At 44.2% G+C, this 20,896-nt stretch overlaps 1 protein-coding gene across 1 annotated transcript in view; it reads left to right on the top strand.

Moving 5' to 3' along the window:
* The window catches only part of BARX2 (BARX homeobox 2), a 34,889-nt gene extending 14,668 nt beyond the window's left edge, over positions 1-20,221 (top strand). The window contains exons 2-4 of the mRNA XM_063417935.1: positions 15,583-15,880; positions 18,310-18,394; positions 19,171-20,221. Coding sequence (XP_063274005.1) covers positions 15,583-15,880; positions 18,310-18,394; positions 19,171-19,422 — 635 coding nt within the window. The 3' untranslated portion in view covers positions 19,423-20,221. The remainder of the gene's footprint in view (positions 1-15,582; positions 15,881-18,309; positions 18,395-19,170) is intronic.
* The last annotated feature ends 675 nt before the right edge of the window (positions 20,222-20,896 follow it).

Raw genomic sequence — 20,896 nt, forward strand, 5'->3', positions numbered from 1 at the left:
TATTAATTAAGTACAAGTAAAATCCTGTTGTTTTTTCCCCAGCAGAAGAATTCTGTAGGAAGGGACTTCCCCACAAATGACTTTAAGATAGGTGTTAAGACAAAACTGTATTTATTACTTTGCAAAAGTTCCAACTCTTTCATCACCATTTTTTATCCTTCCTTTGTCTCTGGACTGGATTTTTACACTCAGTCCGTGCCCTGTAGGGCTCTTCAATTTGCTCTTTCACTGTCTTCCTTCCCATATGTCCCCTTGAGCTCTTTGTTCCCTCAGCACAAACTGCACCTGAGAATGTTCGAGTTGAAGTCGAACTTTTGAACTCATGATGTCAGGTTGGTTTGGAATTAGGCAAAACCAGTTTGCCCATCCCGTGCTGCAAAAGGGTTAATCCTCTAAACTGCTGAGAGACAAGGGCAGGGAATTGTGAAAGGAGCCCCTGTTTTATAAGCATTTGTATTGCCAGTGCTTGAATGCCCATAATAAGCAGGTTGTGCTGTGATTAATGACTGTGTTTTACATGCTGACGATGGATGATGTGTCTCATTGAAGAAGCCATTTATTTTTATTCAGGCTCCTCAGCCCAGCAGCACTGAAAATGGAGATATTAACGTCCTGGTGGGAGTGTGTTTCATTCTCAACAATTTAATGAAAGGTGACCCACAGAGAAGAGAAAATAATTTAAATTTGCCTTTTCCTTGCCTCCTTTTAATGTGAGAAGACAACTCCAAAAAATTATTTTTTTCATATGGGATTTTTCTTTTCCTTTCAAGATTCTTACTTTTTTCCCTCTATTTGGAAACAAGCAGGAATGTGTTGTCATTCTGAAACTGTAATTCTGCATTTGGAAGGGGCAAGCTATTCAAATGCCTTTAACTTTGTTTTCTTAATTTATTTTTAATAAAGGACTAAAATAATTCGAAATCAATTTTTGTATCAGATTATAAGTTTCTGATTTTGCTGCAGTTTCAATTGCACTTTTCCCTCCACTTTGTAATTTTGTATACGTAAAGCACGTGGTGGTAGAGTGTTTGTGGTGGTTGGAATACACAGAGTAGACACAGAACTCACCTTTTATTAACCATATGGATTTGTGAAAAACAAGGCTCGCTTTCTTGGTAAAATTTAAAAGGTTTAATGAAAAAAAAAAAAGAGACACAAAAGCAAAAGAATTAAAAATTATGGCCGGGTGCTTGGCACTAACTCAGAAAACATTTCTTTAAATGCATCAGCCTGTTGCATATTCATAGGCCCTCATGCATTACTAAAACATTCCTTTGAGTTTAGATGTTCTTTTACTTGGTTTCAACCCCCGACCTGCCCCATTTCATCCTGCAGATCAACATACTTATTTCTCTTTGTGGCTCCATCCTGTGGTCCCCACACTCCCTGATCACAGAGGGTCAATAAATTCCTCCTCTGGGGTTCTGGTCACCCCATCTTCATCCAGAGAGGATAATTCCAAGAATGAGGAATTTCCTGGTTATCTTTACCATTCTCTGAGTTAGCTACAAAAAGGATTTTACATCACATCGTTTCCATTTTAATATTTTGCTATAGCCTAATAAACATATATTTATATATTTTTAATATATTATATATATATATTTAATATATATATAGATATATCTATTTAAAAGACTGTTAAAAGCACTTGTGAATTAATTGGAGAAAATCTATTTCAAGGCAGTGAAATGGGATGCAGAGTCCAAGCAAATCTTTTGAAAGCTCTGCATAAACTGGAAGTCCTTGGATCTCCTTCCCATCAAATCTCCTGGGATGGAAAGAGGGACAGCTGTGGGCATGACATCAATACTTTAACAGAGCAGAAAAGATGAGTAGGAAGTTTAAAAAAAAAAGAGTTTAAATTGAAACAGTTTTTTCATATGTGGTTCACCAAATGTGAATTAAAGGCTCTTCTGGGTCTCAGAATTTAAAAGCTCCCTCAGAATTATCACACCATTGCTGAAAAGAGCAAACCAATTCCCATGATGGGTCTGCAGTGTTGGGTGTTTTCATCAGAGAGCAGTAAATGCCAATAATTGCCTAAATTCTATGGACAGCTTAATAATGTTCCAGGTGGGATACAGCCCCTATTTCAGAGCTTAATGAAAACACTGTCATTGTAAAGATTTTGTCTGTTTGCATGTGGAAATGCCAAATCTAAGATGCGTTTCATCCCAGCAGTGCCAAATTGGAGTCTGGTAATGGTGAGATTTGGGAGAGATATAAAATATTCCCTTTATTTTTTTATACATTATTTTGATCAGCATCATATTAAAATTGACAGGGATGGCTGATCCTGGACAGAATGTCTTTCTGGGGTGAGGAGAACTTTTTAGAAATTGAGCTTTAAAAAGCTATTTTTGTTTGAAAAGCCACACGCTGCATCTGTGCCTGTTACTGAAGGAGTTCCCGTGGAAACATTGCTGCTTGCACAAGAACAGGACACATGCATTGCTTCAAAATTAACATATATATTAATGGCACATTAAGGAATTTCATAATCGTGTGGCACAAAAGAGAGTTCTCAAGACAGCACTCATGCAATGTAGCAATGGGAAATGTCTGCAGCGAGCTGGGAGATGGCAACACCTCTGCCTCCCCTCATGGTTACTGTTGAATCCTTTCCAGACCATATCACTGGTGTGGTTGTTGTTATCACCCTCGTTTTTCATGTGGGGAAAACAGAAGTCCAGTGGGATTCAGGGAGTTGGCTGAGATGGAACATTAAGGCAGTCCCAGAGATGGGAGTACTGTGCCTGAGGTCCTCTTTCGCCAAAATCTACACCTAAGTGAACAGAACTTTGTTCTTTTGGTGCTTTTATGGGACAGAGTAAAGTCGGTGGGAATGTGACAATATTTCCATCAGGCTGGAGCTGTTTCTTATGCTAGTGGGAATCACACACCCACCTCTGTGTGAAGGGAAGAAAGAGCTGTGTTGTTTTTTGCCTATTTTATAACTGGCATTGGAATGAGATTATGAAGCCCCAACATCTCTGTGGAACACAGCAACACCACATTTCCCAGTGGCAGGGGCTGTAGGAAATTCAGAGGAGAATCCATGAAACCAAAGGTAGGTGATAACCAAAGCTTTGACTTCAAATCTTAGATTGAGGGAGGGTTTTCCATCTTGATCCCTAAATTTCCCACCTCGATCCCTAAATCAGAGCATCCCTACATCAGGGCATGTTTGTAGTTCTGGATTGGAGCTGTTTGCAACAGTCGTCCTTCTAACATTTCTGCCCAAAAAGTCATTAATCCACAATTAAGGCTGAATTTGAGCACTGTATAAAACTAATTCCATCCATTATGATTAATTAGGGCCTTATCTCCATCTGAAATCTAATCTAAAATTCTCTGGGGATGTGAAAACAGTGTTTCCTTGGCTGACCTCCTATCAGAACAAAAAAATTGCACAGACTAATGTTGGACAGGAGTGAGGGCTTGCATTTGGAGATTATTGAATCCATGGAATTCCAGAATGGTTTGGGTTGGAATCTCATCCAGTTCCAGTCATGGGTGGGGACACCTTCTGCTATCCCAAGATGCTGCAAACCCCATCCAGCCTGGCCTGGGACACTTCCAGGGATGGGGAAGCCTCAGCTTCTCTGAGCGGGAGGAGGTCAGAACAACTGGAGCTCACTGGCTGGACTCTGGCTCATCCTTCTGTCAGGCTGTGGTATGGACAGCCTGCTATGCAGGAAAACCTTGTCATCACTTTTCTGGCACGTACCTCGTTTCATACCTTCAAAGCACTGTGCAGCTCAGAGGCTGACATTTTTCTCATGGAACTGCTTATTCTGGTTGTGTCCATTGGGGACTGCCCAATCTTGAGACATTTTTCAGCTTGTTTTTTGAGATTAGATGAATTTCTGTAAGAGTGAAACTTGCTTTGTGTTTCAGCTGCAAAACCCTGGAATACGCCGTTGACCTGGAATGAACATACAGGGTCTCAGCCCCCATCAGTCAGTTTCCTGGGAGACTGGGGTGTAACTGGTGGGAGCATCCACCTCCCCATATCCATACGGGAAACTCATGGCTGCAAGCAGAGGTGGAGATGGAGCCATGACTGATGGTTCTTGCAACATCTTCAGCTCATGATGGACTTGATGTAATACAGAGAGTCCTGAAGTCAAGGAAGCTGCTTGGGGAATGAGGTTGCCAGGACTGATTTTTATGCTGTAGAATGGTTGGCAGTGAAAAGTTTCTGTGACCTGAAAATCTAGCTGTGTATTTTCCCCTATCCAAAAACTGAAAGCTTAGTTGTTCTCAGTTGATTCTCTTTCAGTTAAGATTGGATCTGTGAGCTGACATGGGTGTGCTCTTATTTGATGTGAAGAGGATAAAAATAGCCGTGCCCTGTGCTTATGGAAGCTGTGACATAGTCAGCTTATTCAAATGAAAAGATCAGGTTTGGAGGAAATCCTCTTCCAGGGTGCTCTAGATTCTTTTAACAGGGTTTCAGCTTCCTGGAATAATGCTAGGATGTTCAATATGTTCAGCTCTGTCCCCTGTGCATGTCTTTCCTCCTTAGCCCAGCCACCAGAGCTGGGTTAAGACCACTGATCTAATTGGCAACCACGAAGGACAGGCAGGCTGTGAACAAAACCTGCTTGTGTATCATTTGCATCCTTCTAAATTGCATTGTTTGTGCAGCTGTTCATCCAAATTGTCCACAGAGTTTATTTTTGTCCATAGAGGAAACAGAGATGGGTTTTTTCTGTCTTAGGGCAGATGCAAAATCAAAGAATCATACGTGCAGCTCAAAGAGACCAAGCTCTCTGCTAAATGTGTCCTAATGGGGGCAAAATTATTAATAAAGCAAACCTTGAGATTATAAGCCACAGCTATAAGAGGCAGAGAATTTGCCAAGATGTAACACGTCCATTTCAGGTTAACACTGGCACTTGCTGAAGTCGCCTTTTCATTTCAGCGAGGAGGAAAAGAGCGGGATGTCTGTGTATTTTAAACACTGATCCACTATTCTCCTGAGAAGGAAAAAGTGTTTTCCAAAAGATCCATCAGGCAAAATTTACACAGTCTGGTGCTGAGAAACAATTGCACTCTCTTTCTTCCCATGTGTCACTCAGCAGCATGTTTTAGAGCCTTGGGGCAGGAAGAGGTAATGATATTTATGGCCAGCTTTCTGCTGAAGCTCACACAAGGGTGGGCTTGAGAAACCTGAAGAGTGCTTTTGTGTGCCCGGCCAGTCAGCTGGCCAAAGCTGGTGTTTGCTTATGGATGCTGTGATAATAATTAACAGAGCAGGAAGTGAGGGACTGATTGATTTATGCATCCATGGCATTGTGTGTTTGAACTTGGCCAGAAACTGTGAAATCCTGAGAGAAGGCGGAATCACTTGTCAGATGTGTGAGGATGTAACAATGGCCATAATGTGTTGGTCCGAGGTTCATACAGATTCAAAGTTTGGGCAGTGGCCAGGGAGAGATGCTTAGGGAGCAGAACAGAGCACAGGACAGGACTTAGCCTTCTATCAAACTCCACCCTCTCAGCTAGGACAAGCTGTTTCTCCATCAAAGTCCAAATCTGGCTCCTTGACCAGTGACACTGTCTGGATAGAGGAATCGCTTTGGCCTCTCCCAGCGTCCCGTCATGTCTGGTCATGTCTGTCAATGGTAAATTGTTGCAACTTAAGCTGAGATACCCTGAGAGTTCTGGTGTCTCAGTGCTGTATTCTTCCTCCACCCCAAATAGCTAAGACCAGAAACTTACTGTAAAAAGCACCCCTTGGAGCTGTTCTAGTCTCTCATCCTTTGGCTGCTCTGCATGTGAAGTCTGGGTCCAGTGGATGATGAGCTTTAGTGCTGAGCCTTCTCCTCAGTGATGAAGGGAACTCCTGGCTGAAGTGTTTAACATGATGCAGTTCAAAAGAAAGAGTTTCAAACCAAAGTTGGCTTAGTGGACCCAAAGTGTCTCTTGGTGCAGGTCTGGGCAGGGAGCTGGCGGGCTGTATCCTGGAACTTCCGTGCACTGCCTGAGTACTGTTTATGGAGACGTGCTGGTGTTTATTTCTCTGGCATTGATGTGGCCTGTGCTTAGAACTCCCTCCGAGTCCAAGCAATAAGGGTCTGGAACAAAGGTTTACTTCCAAACTTTGGGAGCTGTTTGAAGTCACGATGGCCTTGGGCCCATGTATCCAATAAATACTAAGGCAGATGTGCTTGTGTTCAGAGCACCTCCTTTCCCACTGAGTAGGATTCAAAGGAATCATCAGCTAAATATGAGGAATCCCAGACAAAGTCCCTTTTGTGTAGCCTTAGAAAATGAGCAGGACCTCTCTGAGCCACGCTCAGTTTGGCTGGAGGGGGCAGGTTTGAATGAAGGGGAGCCCCCATCAAAAAGGCAGGTTGTCATTTGAGTACGTGAAGCAGAATAATATAAAGTACAGAAGTGGTGTCTGTTCTGATTCATTCTCTGCTGATGAAGTCACAGTGCCATTACATTTGCCACAAAGGATTTCTTGAGTGCTGGCCAAACAGATTCTTTAAATGCTTCTTAAAAACAAAATAAATCTTCTTTATATATAAATTTTCCTCTTCACTCAGGATCTGACAAGCTCCTGGCACACTTCTCTGCTTGACTGACAGCCTGGAAGAAAGGCTGCTCTGTAGAGGGACACCAGCCTTTAGCACCAGGTGGTGCTGGCTTGTGTCTTTCCAGGAGTTGGGAATAAGCTCGGTGGCTGAGCATTGTTATCCAGGATATCCCAGTGATTACCCCAGGATACCACAGCCAGGCCTTTCCACTCCAGCTTCAAGGTGCATTACCATCTCCTCCCCCTGTAGGGCCCTGAACAATGCTAGTTTGTCAGAATGGTGATTGCCAGCCCTGACAGAAGATCCCTGGTGCCATCCTTCAGGGATCTGGCATCCCTGGAGACACTGCTGCTCTAGGTGAGTTTTGGATTGTGTTTTTAAGATGGATAATTGTCCCACATCCAGCCCCGTTCAAGGCAAGGTGTTTGACATCTGCCTGTGGCAATGGAGTGAGACAAAGGTTGTTCAGGGAGGCTCTCAGGTTTTCAGCTGTTCAAGGCCAATTACTTACTGTGTACAGGGCTTCAAACACATAAAAAAACCACAATATGAATATCAAATGTTTTTAATAAGTAAGGATTTTTCTTTCTGTTGGTGTTTGTGGATGCCTGCAGCATACACGTCTTGCATCATTCCAACTTATTAATTGCTGTTATTATTTGTTGCCATGAGGTTTTTCCTAGTTCATTGAGCGTTCGTGTTGAAGGAGAGACGTGCAGTTTCTCCCGCTTGTTAATGTAAACACTGGCCATGTTTTGCTAACTGTCTTTCATTGTTTACATATTTCTAGTTGGGAGGAGAAAGGTGATTGACAGTTAGCTTGACCAGTGTGGATTGGGAGGTGGGGATTCCATCCCCCAATCGATGGACATTATAGGAAATGTATAAAAGTGACTTTGTAAATAAACCTGGGGGCTTCCTGCTTCCGGCCCTGATCTGCTCACAACTCAGAAATGTTTCTCGACTCCCTCTCTTACTGGTCAGGCCCCGCAGTGATAATTATTGAGAAATTATACAGCAATGTGTTGATAAATTGCTAATCGGGGCAGACTTATAACAGAAAATCTGGATCCTACAGCTCCAAGAACTGAGAAAATTTCCCCTGTAGCTTTGAAATTGGGCTGAACTCAGCCACAGCTCCAAGTGTTCCAGACCCCAGGGAACAGAGGCTGGAGCTGTGTGCAGCCTCGGTCATCCCTAGGGTGCTGTACTGGGATTTGCGGAGTGGGAGATGCTTTGGGGAGGAGCATCTTTGAAGTCAACCTCCACCAATGTCACTGGTTTTGTTTGCAACAGATTTACCTAAAACCTGCTCCCCCCAAAAACAGTGATTGATGAGAACAGAGACTGTTCTCTTAGGTAAGGTTAAACATGACTCCTGGATGAATCCAGGCTTTCTCCCACCTGAAAATCTGAGGTCAAAAATTGCCATTTGATCAGATGCCAATTTCTTCTCCCATTCCCACTTGGCTGATACAGACGTGTAGACTCCTGAAGAACTTTCAGGCATTCCTTTTCAGGCTTTCAGTCAGAATGCCTAAAAAAAGGATCATTTTAGCTGTGCTAAAATCAGCTGCACTGATTTCCTTTCTTTTGTCTTCTGTTTTCTTTCTGTGGGCACATGTGGGTGCAATCCCAGCTCCACTGAAGCTGATGGACATTTTGCCATAGACATCAGTTATATCTGGATTTTTCCACAATGAAGAGAAGCCATTTGTTACACTTTTTGCTGTGTTGCTGAGTTATATTTAATATTTGCAAGACTCATGGTCCTTGTCAGATTAATAGGATTCATTGAAGTGGCAAAAGAATCTAGTGTGAATGTACTTGCAGTCTTTGGCTGAGGAGCAGCTAAACTTTAATTCAAGGAACCTCACTGGTGTTATTTTAGAGTACCAGCAGTGCCTGTTCATGTTCCAGCTCTGCACTTAACATTTCAGGGCTGATTGCTCTGCCTTCCTGGAGCTTCCGTGACATTATTCCCATGGAAATTTTGTCTTTGTGCATTTGGGGTGAGTCTTGAGACTATTTTTGGAAGCTTTCAAAATGTCCCAGAACTGCCCCTCACCTCTCCTCTGGTGCAGAGACCTTAGCACTAGCTTTGCTACAACTGATTTCCACATGTATCCAAAGAAAGAGAGTAAGTAGAAAAAGAAATCAAACCACAGACAATTCTCCTCTCCTGAAACAGCTGACTCTGCCACTGAGCTTTGAGGTGCTGGAGAAGACGAATGGCAACAAAGAGCATTTTCAAACACTCCTGTTTCCAGGATTCCCACTTCATATGTAATAGTCACAGAAAAACCTGCTTATAGAGCTGAGCTATGGCACTTGTAAAGACTCAGAGGATTATCTGCAGGTTTTCCAGCTCTTCCTATGCTAAAAGAAGTATATGAAATGTAAAATAGTATCTGAGGGTTGTCTTACAGAAAGACTTGAAAGGATGGGAAGAGAATCAACGCCTGAACTGGTTGATACAAAGAGTTTCTGACAAATTACCTGTCTCTGCCTTTCTGGACAAGCTTTGTTTAAGAGGGGTGCTAAAAACATCTAATTCCATAGTTAGGTACCACCTCTAGGCTCAATTGCCTTGCTCAGGGACAGCTTAGAGAGGTTTTGTTGCCGTGCCTGGACTTCCAGCTCTGAAGGACCATCTGTGCCAGTGCATTCCAAGGGCTGCATCATGCAAATACATGGACTCACAGCTGGGAAGTGCCAGGCTGCCAGCAAAATGATGGCAACCTCTTAACCCACCTCTGCCCAGGCCATAACTGGCTCAGGAGCAGCCATCCCCTGGCATGGCTCTGCTGCTTCCCATTCTGGGGATATTAGAGGGATCTGTTCCCACAATGCTGCGTAGCAGAAACATCACACAGATAATTTTTTAAACTTGGGATTCAAGTGTTCATGACAGTGCTCAGTGGGCCAGGCATCTTGGAAAGGGCTGGATAAAGGAAGTCTGAGAGACCTGGAAATTCCCCTCAATCCTCTCCTAAGCACTTGTTCCTGAGAGGATGTGAATTTCTCTGGTATATGCGCAGCCTGTTGCTGCTCTTCCCTTTCCTCTTGCCTTTATGTCTGTATCAGGGTGCTTGGTGGAGCATAGTGTTGGTCATGGGAAGAACCTGATGCCTTCTAATAACTAATAAAAAAGGAGTCTCCCATGCCTGGGGAACTTTTCAGTGCCTAAGCCTGGTGTAGATGGAACAGAGAAGGTTTAAATCTTTATGACATAAAAATAGATGAGATATGGTCTAACCGGAGTGCAAGAATTGCTTTCCTGCCCTCAGCAGGGCTTCTAATGGACAAGAGAGCTGCTGCAGGTCCATGTGCTGCCTCAGGAAGCTCAGCAGAGGAACTGAGCCCTTGCACAAGGGTCAGGTTTTGTCTCTGGCCGGCTTTTGGCAGGTCTGGCCACCATAAGGCAAAGTCCCACTCTGACTGAGGGGACGTCACGTGTCCTGCAGCACACCCTGGGTACCTGGTTGTTGTCTTTAAGCCATCAGCTCCTGGGCCGCATTGAGCTCCTGGATTGTACTAGGTCCCTGCTCAGCTCTGGATGTGGTGGTGAAGTCTAGCTGAGATCTGTGGAATTGGTATGGTTGGAAAAATCTCTGCTTTTTAGCATCTGTGGTGGAAAAAGTCCATGTAATGCCCTCCCCAATAAAGAAACAGTGTGTGGTTCAACTAATTCTCAATGTATCCATGCTTCTTTTGTTTTCCTTGCTTCACTCAGGGTTTGCTTATTTCTGTCAGGAGATTGCTTGCTCCTTCAGCAAAATCCAGTTTTTTCCTAAATGAACTCAACTCCTTCTTGGTTCCCTTTGTTTTGACACTCAGGAGATGAGAGATTTATAGACCTCCCTGAGTCATAAATTCATTTTCTTTTATTATTTACCTTTTTCTGCAGCCCATTCCGAGTGAGATTCATTCTGCCTCCGAGCAGGGCTGACCTGCCAAGAAGAGCTGATCCATAAATCTTTCCTTCCTTTTTCTTTGCTGCTTTTCAAAACATCATTTGGAAACTGAGTTTGCCTGGGAGGAAAACTGTTCTTTCATTGCTGGCAGTCAAACCGTGCAACTAATTAGTGCTTTTCCTTTTCTCTTCCTCCTGTTCTGTGTCTACTGGGGTTGAAGTTAAGTGGGGGAGGAGGGGGTAAATAAGGGGAAAAGCTTTGTTTCAAATACTTATTTTTAATTACAACTTCTGCAAGGTGATCTGGTGCAGTGGTGATGTATTCACTGTGTCTTAGGTAGTGGTCAGAAGAAGTTTAAAAGAAATTTATTAGAAACGTCCCAGAAGATGAGTGGAGATGGCTTCAGGTTGGTCTTCTTGATGTAGCATCTTCCTGTTGTTGCTGCGGAAAAGAAGAACAAATGACAAAAAATCTTTGGATACATCAAACCATGATACATTTTTTTGCAGAAATATCTGACATATAATTAGGAAACAGGAGTCCAGGGTTCTCCTAGACCTGTGTGTCTTAAGTAAACAAATTCATGCTAAAGCGATGTGGGCAGTGCTTACTGCAGATCTGTTATTCACTGTACAGTGGCTGCCAGCACAGATTTAAATAGCAAAGCAAAATGTTTTCAGATCATAGAAAATGCTCTGCAGATTCAGTGTCTATTTTATTTTTAGCTCTTGGTTAGTTTTAGTGAGAGTGGCCAGATGTTTTCTTTGTGGGATGGACAGAAATAAGAGCTTTCTTGCTGCTTGAAACTGAGATTATTCAAATCCTTTAAAAAGAACTGTGGGGGAAAAAAAGTCTTGTTTAGGCAGACCTCCTTCAATTGTGCATGGTATGAAGTATGGGATATATACTTATTCTCCCCAAGTATTTGAGAAGTATTCAGCAGCAGAGTGACTCCGAGAATACCCTAGGCTTTGGGGTGATTAAGATTATTGTAGTAGATAGAACTGGGACTTTTCTGTAGAAAATCACATAGTAAGAGACCATTGTCCCTGTGAAGAGCAGTGAGACCTCCTGAGTCCTAAACCACTGGTGGTTTCATCACAGGAGTGTGGGGCCTCTTGACAGTTTTAGATGGAAATAGTAAAATGCTTTAGGTGTGTTTCTAGGGTAGCAAATTCCTCATTTTCTGGTGGGAGCTTTTGGGTTTTCATGTACAAAAGAGCAGCGGGTCAGAAGAAGTGCTCACACAACAGTGCAGGTGAGAACGTGTTCAGTGGAACCATTGTGAAAGGCAGGTATGGAAAGAAAGAGCTCTTCACTCCCATTCATACCAGTGCGGGAGACAGAGCGTGTCACAACAGTGCTGAGCAGACAAGAGCTGCTTGCCAGCATTTAATTTGTTGAAGATTAGGAAATTATTCCATTCTTACAATACCATGTCAGTCCTCTTTGAACTCTGGGGATGTGAAGTTTAGATCTCGCCTCAGATTTCATGGCGTTTGGGAAGCAAGGCTTTATCAGGGTGAGAACTCTATGGATGGTTTAAGGGGAGTCATGTTAACAGTGTACCTACAGACTATGGACTGGCTCAGCTTCAGCTGCTCTGAGCTTTGGGATAACTAGATCCAGACTAGGACACAGAACTTGGACTTTTTCCTCAGGGATCTGAAAGCTGGCTTGTGCAATGTCGAGGTCAGTTATTTCTGGTTTGCTCTACATGCAAGGGGCTGCTAAAGCATTGCCCCCTTTCTGACCTGTAGCTTTACCCCCCAAAATATCTGCAGCCTTGACCCGCATGTCTTTTCTAGATGCCATCCTTATTCCATGCCACAACCTTCCTGTGTACTCACCAGGCTGAGGGCACAAAGCTAAGCAGTATTGTATAAGCTGGGCTGGTCATGATCCTTTCATTATTTATGATGGTTTCTAAAAGCACTGTCACAACTGTTGGTGTCAAACCATAAGCAAAGGTTAATCTTACAAGCACAAATGATAAACAAATACACAACACTTAGTGTCAACAGCCTCACAAATCCGTTCAGCACCTGGAACTTGAATCAGCTCGGCAGTTGTGAGCCATGACTTGCACAGAAGCAGCAACGTAGTTTCAGAAGAGCCATAAATAAATTTGTGTCCTGACGTGGGCACCAAAAATAAGCATGTGCTGAGCTTTTCTAACTGTTTGACCAGGGCACAGCTGCTGGATGCTGAGCATTTTGGAAAATGTATCGTCTCATTCAGGTGCTCAGCACTTGAAAACCCAGACCCAAACAGCTCCGGTGCTTCTCTAATAACCCCTGTTGTACCCTGCAGAATAGCCAAGGCCTTGCTGCTGATCTTGAAAATCAGTTCCTTTAATCCTAATCTTATCTGACTATTAAAAAAATAACCTGAAGAGACTTTTCTCTGTTTGATAAACGCAGATCTTAAGCTCTGGGACAATTGTAACCATCCTCCCCTCCCTTCAAACACTCCCACATGCTGCTGCCATGCCATACAGGAAAGCAAATATCCCTGGTTGCTCTGATATCAAATAACTTTGCTGACCTCTCTTGAAGAGAGTTCCTTGTAAAAATCGTTTCATCCAGAGGTGTCAGTCACTTGGAGCCTTGCAGGGGTTTCTGAGCTCTGGTGATTTATTACTCATGAGTAATTTTGTGCTTTGTGGAAAGCCCTGCTCAAAATACATGGAGGTACAAAAGTATTGATTAATCAGTTATGTGGTGCCAAAAGCACCACCCATGAGTGAGGACAGGAATGGGCTATGGGATAAGGTTTGGAGGATGAACCTGTAGAGGAGCAGGAGCTCTGTGATGGGCAGGTTGAACTAGGACCCCATAGTAGTGGGATAAGGGGATGTAATAAGACCGGACTCACTCTTTTCTGGAGTAAGCTTAAGCTTAAGTGTCCTTATCCAAAACAGGGTAGAACTAGGATCTGAGAAGCCTCTTGGAGCCTGAGTGGCCAAGAGCAGTTGTGTACTGGGCTGAGTTTCCAGGACTGCTGCAAATGAAGACATCATCACATGCTATCATCATAAATCTCATGGCACACTCAGGAGCACCTCTCGTGGAGGTGGCCTCAGTGTTCTGGTATAGGACTCTAGAAATGGAAAGACCCTTCGAGGAGGCAAGAGGAGATGGTTTTTGGCTAGATTTAGCTGAAAGAGAGGAAATTATCTGTTCTATGGGTGGGTCAGCAAGTTCCCCATGGTGTCAGAAATGAACAGTAGTGGGTTGACAAGGAGGACATAGGCTATGGAGCAGCATTTGCTTTACCTTCTTTCTAGCTGGGTGGTGTCAGAGGGTGCATAAATACCCGCACAGATTTAGTGTGTAAAGCAAAGGACAGTGGTGTAAAGCAAAGGACAGCATACTTTGTCCTAATTTAGGATCTTTGAACAGCCACTGAAGTTGTAAATCAAGGCAGAATTTCCACCAGGTTACTCAGTGGTGCTGTAGATCAGCACAGTCTTCAGCTGGACAAAACCCCCAGAAAGAAAAGGTAGATAAAGCTTGACACAAGCTAAAGGTTGGCATGGCAATTCTGATTTCATCTCTCAAGTGCTTCCTTGGTGGTTTAAGTGGAAAGCTTTACATGTAATGGAAATATTTTCATTTTTAGTGTTGAGGTGTGGAGGAGAAAGCAAGACTGGAGCCCCAGTCTGCCTAAACCCCTGTCTATAGTCATAGCTATCCTTATATGTCAGTCTGTTGGAATTTAGGGTTTTGACAATAGTTTCCCAAGCTTGTTTTGTGACTGGATTTTGCACAGCATGCTGTGGTTGAGGAGAGAAGCAATGATCGACAACTTGTGATAATCTTTGATGTACCCAGCTCACCTAGGACCTGGTTCCTGTGATCACAACCCTCCACCTGGGGAGAGGACTGAGGAATACAGGTCATCAGCAGGCCAGGCTGGGAACTCCTTTCTTCCACTGTGTGGAATTGCTCATCCCAACACACTCATTAGGTCTAGAGATCATTATTTTCATTAGTGGTGATTCATGTGAAGGGTTTCACAACCGGACCTGCTGGTGTAATATGCTCCTTTCCACAGTCCCATTTATCTAAAGATCTCCGAATACTTTGTGTACATTAAATTTTAATCCATGTTTTACCACCAGTGATGTAGGTAAGGAGGATTGTTTCCATCTTGCAGATGAGGTAAAATGAAGTACAGAGCAAGAAAGTGACTTCACAAGACTCTGCAGGTTGTATATCTTACAGTAAATTAACATTTCCTTTATGCAGCTCAATTTCCCTGCCCAAACTTTAAAAGGAACATTCGATTTCCTGGGGCTAAGGCTGAGCAGGAAATTGCTATAGCTGTAAACCAGAAGGCCTGATGTGGATCAGAACTTCCTCTAGTGTTTGGGAATGTTTGGATTTGTCATCCCAGAACAACCCTGACCTGAAAAGATTGGAGCAGAACAGCTTTGTTTTTAGGGCTGGTATCAACTGGTTGGTGTAAGATGGAGAGTTCAGTCAGTGAAGATAATCCTCATCTTCCTGCATGGTCAGTGGCACCAGTGGGCAACAGAGGATAAGAGTGGATCTGGTGTAGTTGCCCATTAGGGTATGGAATGAGTTGTGAACTGGACTCTGTTGTCTGTTACCTGCAAGGGGAGGGGAGGTCACAGTCTCAAGTGAACCCTGTCCTATTTTCCCCAAGGAAACAAAGTTGGGAACAGAATGGGGATATATTTTATCTTTGGCTTGGAGTTTAATCTCTTGCAGTTACTAGACAGATGACTTCAATAGTTATATTTGCTCCTAAAAAAGGAGTGGAAAGGCAGTCCTTCCTTTACCTGTCCTAAGGTTGGGGTTAGGGTTAGGGTCAGGGTTAGGGTTAAGGTTAGGTTTAGGTTTAGGCTTAGGTTTAGGCTTAGATTTAGGCTTAGGGTTCCCCCCCCCCCCGAATAACAGCTGTGCTGTTTGGGCAAAGGAACAGGTCCAAAACGGAGGACATTGTTTATTTTGGTCCTATAACAAGCAAATGGCTCAGCCAGGAACGCTGTTCCTGTCTCACTCCTCTCTCCAGCACTGCCATTACCCAAACACATTGGTACTGAAGCGACCCTCACCCCCTGTGCTTGCTCCCTGCAGGCTCCCCTGCACTCCGGGCGTACCCTCTCATCTCCGTCATCACCCGGCAGCCGCCCGCGCTGCCCCCGCTGCTCCCGGCCGCCGGCAGCTCCCGGCCGCCGGCAGCCCAGCCCTGCCTGGGCGCCGTGGGCACGGACGCTTCCCCCGGCGAGGCCCAGGGCAGCAGCGAGTCCGAGGCAGAGCAGCCCCCGCCACGCTCCAAGAAGCCACGCCGGAGTAGGACCATCTTCACCGAGATCCAGCTCATGGGCTTGGAGAAAAAGTTTCAGAAGCAGAAGTACCTCTCCACCCCTGACAGGTAGGTCACATGCTCACACCTGGAATAGGGATGAGCAAAAGGCATGTTCCAGCCCTGCTCAGCTGTTCCACACTGAACATTCCCTGGCTGCGGGGTGCTGCTTCTGGCTCCACTGAGTTGCCTCTGCCATTGGCTGCAGCCATGGGCAGGAAACCTGATTCAAATTCAGGGCTACTTTTCCTGGGATCCAAGGTGACACGAATAGATCATATCAGTGGAAATGTCAGATGATGATACACATGCTTGGGAGCAGGCCTCCAGCCTCAGCGATCTCCTCAGAGAAGAAGGATCTGTGCCTTTCCCACTCCTTCTGCACACCTGAAAAAAGATGGAGCCTGTCTCCCGCTGGGATCTGCTGTTCCATGACTACATGTTCATAGTTATCTTCAGCTGGCTTTCAGCTAGAGCTGGCTTTCATCCAGCATCTTGGGCAGCAATTCAGTGGGAAGTTGGTGGCCTGTCCATAAGCTTGGAAAGCAAAGCTTGGGGTTGAAAGCTACCTTGCAAAGGCACAGGCAAATTCTTAGGCACTACTTGGTACCACATGGGCAAACCAAACTAAGAGAGATTTTAGCTTTTTTAAGGGCTTTGAATCCTACTCTGCAAATTTAAATTATGGAACAATGACCCATCCAATTCCTAGTAAGTTGGTAAACCTGGAGAAGGTTTGAAAGTTTTCAGTCCCTGCACTCCACAGAGGGCAATATCCCTGTATTTAAATCGATTCTGAAGATGGCATTTTCTGCTCCTACTGCCTGTCACCAAATTGCTGCGATTTGGCTGCAAAATTCCTGGCCATAGCCAACCTGCCTCATGGAGTTTTTGAGTTCCTGCTGTGCCTGCACTGACTCCTCACAGCCTCACATCACCAGATGGTTGACACTTTGCTGAAGCACTCAAGGCTGGTAATTAATAATCTCATATGACTGTTACTTGGTTTCATTGAGGCTGATGAGCAATTCCTGCCCGTGTACCACTTCCTCTGTGTTTGTTTCCGTGTGTTTCCAGGCAGTGCTGGTTGCACCAACCAGCTGGTTGCTGGTTGTATGTAGCAAGAGGTGGCAGCTGGTTGCAGGTAATCCAGGTGTTACCAGACGTGTGCACTAAGGCAGGAAGGGTTGGCTAAGCCAAGCTTCTCTCTGTCAGCTCATGGCTGGAAACATGGCAAAGCAGTGGACTGTGGTCTGTGTTCACTTCTGCAGCTTTTGGCCTGGACAGGAGATTGTAGCCCTGGGAGGGCACCTGAAACCCCTGGTTTATCCATAGTGAGGGAGGGCAGTACATCAGGCAGTACATCTGACATGTTCTACTCTTAACAATAATGGTGTGTTAGAGCAATGGCTTCAGATGTGATGTAGTGGCAGAACAAGCCTGCAGGTCCAGAGTGAATCCAGAGTGGGGGAGAAGCATGAATCCTTGAGTGTGAGGTGGAGCACAGAGAGCTGGTGTGGGGTATGTGGGTGTTTACAAATGTAAATCTGGTTGTCCGAGGAGCCCAGCTGTAACAAAGGTTTTATTATCAAAAACTTGGCCTTGACAAATGTGTTCCCCCATCCAAAGGAGATATTTGCCAAAAAGTCACAGAATGCAGAATATTGTAGAATGTGGCTCTGAGTTGGAGCTGTCCCAGCTGCAGGACTTGCATGACTCCGAGGGGCGCTTTCCTGGCATGGCTGAGCATTTCCAACTCCATCCCTTGTGCAACTCCATTACAAAACTGTCAGATGCATGGTCCTATCACCTGTGGGAAGGATTAGGAGCTACTCTCAGCTGCATTTGCTTCATATCCTGCGCTTTAATATAGAAATAATGAACGGGTTCACATGAACTTGCATGGGTTGGAGATTTGTAGAGGATGAATCAGGATTATGGGCTGTCTGCCACATATACCCTGCAGCTAAAATACAAAAAATAAATTCACTTAGAAGCCTAAATTGCCTAAATAGCAGAATGTATCTGAAATTAATAGATTTAGATGTGCTACTACTCTGTGAGAAATGAGCAAGTACCATGATCCCCATTCTGAAGGCAGCAGAGGAGAAATATGACAAAGAGTAGCTGATGCTGGGTGTCTGTTCCTACGTGTTTGCTTCAGACACCAGTGACCTGTTTTTTATGGATGTGATGTTCCAGTAACTCCTAATTCATGGACAAACATGGAGCATCATCAGTTGGAGTGCAGCAGGTTCATGTCTCAAAGAACGCAGACAAAACCTGCCACTTCTCGAAAAGAGAGCTGCATCTTCCACAGGATCTTCTATCTTTGCATCCTAAATTCATGGGTTTTATCACTTCTGTGTGACTGTACTTGAGACAGCTGGTCAGAGAGACACTGCTGAATGCTCTAACAGTGTTGGACTGCCTATACCTGGCATCTGAGCTTCTCTTGGCTTCTGTAAATTCATTTTGTTGTCTGGTTTGTCTCCCAGGCTTGACTTAGCCCAGTCCTTGGGGCTGACTCAGCTCCAGGTGAAGACGTGGTACCAGAACCGTAGGATGAAGTGGAAGAAAATGGTGAGTGGATCCTTGTCATTTCTCCATGGCTCTTAAAAACTGATTGCAAAGAACAGATCTAGAAGCTGAACATAGTGGAGTGACTTATGTCCATTTATACCATTTTTTTTTATTCCTGATCATTTTTCACAGAGATGGTCTCTTTTTCTAAAGTGTTCATACTGCAGCATATGTGGCGGGCTAGAGGGGACCAAAGGCAGTAGGAGGAGAACAAAGCAAAGGGGTGAAAGAAATGAGAATAAAACTGAGGGAAGAATCAAAAGATCTCCTTCTGCATTTTTGGCATTTGTGGGATGTCAGTGCTTCTGGGATTGGTTTTGTGCGTAGACAGAAAAGACTGTTGCTCTATGGAAACAGGAGTTTTGAGAGCTGATATCATTAATTTTTACTTTTATCTTCCTTTCACTTTTCACTTATTCTGATCTTCATGGTCCTTTTCCAGTTAAAATACTTTTTTATAAAGGACAGCCACCCAATAAATGCTGGTGGGAACATGATGCTGTGACATGGTGGGAACATGATTCTCTAGTGGAGGTGTCCATGTGTTGTGATTTGGGAGAGGAGATGCAGTTCTAGGCTGTTCCTGTGGATGTATGTGGCACCTGCAGAAGTCACTGTCACTTCTAACAAATTTGGCATTAGCTTAGGTATAGATCCTTGGCTGGAGTGTCTCGTTGCTGCAGAAATGGTGTGAAGAGAGAGGGAATTAGACATAGGAACAGGACATCTGAGACCAGCAGAGTTCAGAATCCTTACGGTTCATGTCTTTGCTCCAGGTGTTGAAGGGTGGACAGGAAGCTCCAACAAAGCCCAAAGGCCGTCCAAAGAAAAACTCCATTCCCACCTCAGAGGAGATCGAAGCAGAGGAGAAAATGAACAGCCAAGCCCAGAGTCAGGTGCAGGAGGGATCTCAAGCCTCTGAGGAGCCAAAACTAACAGAGGAGAATCCAGAAGTCCTACTGGAGGCAGAGAAGTCTCCACAACATATACCAGAGCCTTCCTCTGAGGAGACTACATCATTAAGTTAAAAGGGAGAGAAAGGAGGGGAAAAGAAGAGCAAAAAAAAAAAGATAAAAAGAAAAATCAACCCCAAATATATATATATGTATATATATATTTAAATATGTATGTAATGGTCTGTGTATACATATATATATATATATATATAATATATATATATATGTATGTATGTCGACCTTGTGTATAAGTCTGAACATTGGTCACTTTGTGCCTTTGGGAATCACGGGCCAGGTGGAACAAAGACTACTGGGGGTAGTGCCAGCCTGTTCCTCTGGCAGGAGCCTGAGCCTTGCTGCAGAGAGGGCCGGGATGGGTGTCCAGGGAAAACCACTCCTCGAAGCCCAAGACAGCTCCAGGGCTCTCCAGGCAGTCAGAGGCAGGTGTGTGGCTGTGCTGCAGGGTCAGTGTGTTCCCTTGGCTTTATCCTTGACTTGTGTGGTGCCAGTGGACAAAGAGTTTGGCCTGGGCTCAGATCAGGGATAGCTGAGAAATGGGAGCTCTGACAGCACCATTTCCTCGTGTAACCAGCACTTAATTCTGTTGGGGACGGGCCCGACTTAAACAATTTTAGGAAACAGTTCAGACCCCCAGGTTTGCTTTGACCCAGTTAAGATTAAAGCTTCTGAAGGGAGATCCATACCTGGGTCAGCTCCAGTTGCCTCTCCTTGGGTGGTTTGTCTGTGAATTTGCGGTGATGTGGGATAAAACTTGGAATAAGATGAGCATTTGGATATGTCTGCTCCAAAAGCTTTTGGTTGCTTGGATCTGGGACTTTTGCTTTGGGCCCACTTAGAATTTTTGTAGGGATTTTTTAAATGATCTGTTAAATGTTTTCAGGGTTTGGGGGAAATGATGGATTTCCAAAGTTGCTGCAGGAAGTTGGCATTTGTTTAAGACGTGTGCCAAGAAAAGATGTGCATCATGTTTCATAGAGTTTTCTTAAGGGTGCATTTTTGCCCAAAGGCTGCAAGAGATGTATTAAGATAACTTCTATTTTTTAATTAAAAATAAAATATATAAATCAAACAGTTGTTGCTGTTGTTTCTATTCCAGAGATTCCCATTTCACGATATCAGGCAGGGGCTTTTCTAGAATATGTTCTTCTATTCCAACAAAATCTGGAGGAAATGGAAATCGTAAGATTTTCTTTAACATCACTGCACAACAATCTCTGTGTAAACTATTTGTAGCACTTGCTAAGGGAGGTGAGGGTGTCATAAATGCCACCTTGTCACTGGGTGAATGTGTCAGAACAAGGGCACTTTTTTCTGTCACTTCCTCCAGTTTTGGACACACATTTACTGGCACTTTGTGGCCCTGTGAAGATGATTTCTGAATATCCCTTTCTTGGGATGGCAAGGATTCACCCACAGACCTCAAATAGCTTATCCAAGCAGTGTTGAGTGGGAAGAAAGGGATTATTTTCCCCCTAGTTTCTTGCTCAGTTGTGTTTGGAAGTGTCTGATTCCAGCTCTGCATCAG

Source organism: Prinia subflava, chromosome 22, assembly GCF_021018805.1.
Source record: "Prinia subflava isolate CZ2003 ecotype Zambia chromosome 22, Cam_Psub_1.2, whole genome shotgun sequence".
In the NCBI taxonomy this organism is placed as follows: domain Eukaryota; kingdom Metazoa; phylum Chordata; class Aves; order Passeriformes; family Cisticolidae; genus Prinia; species Prinia subflava.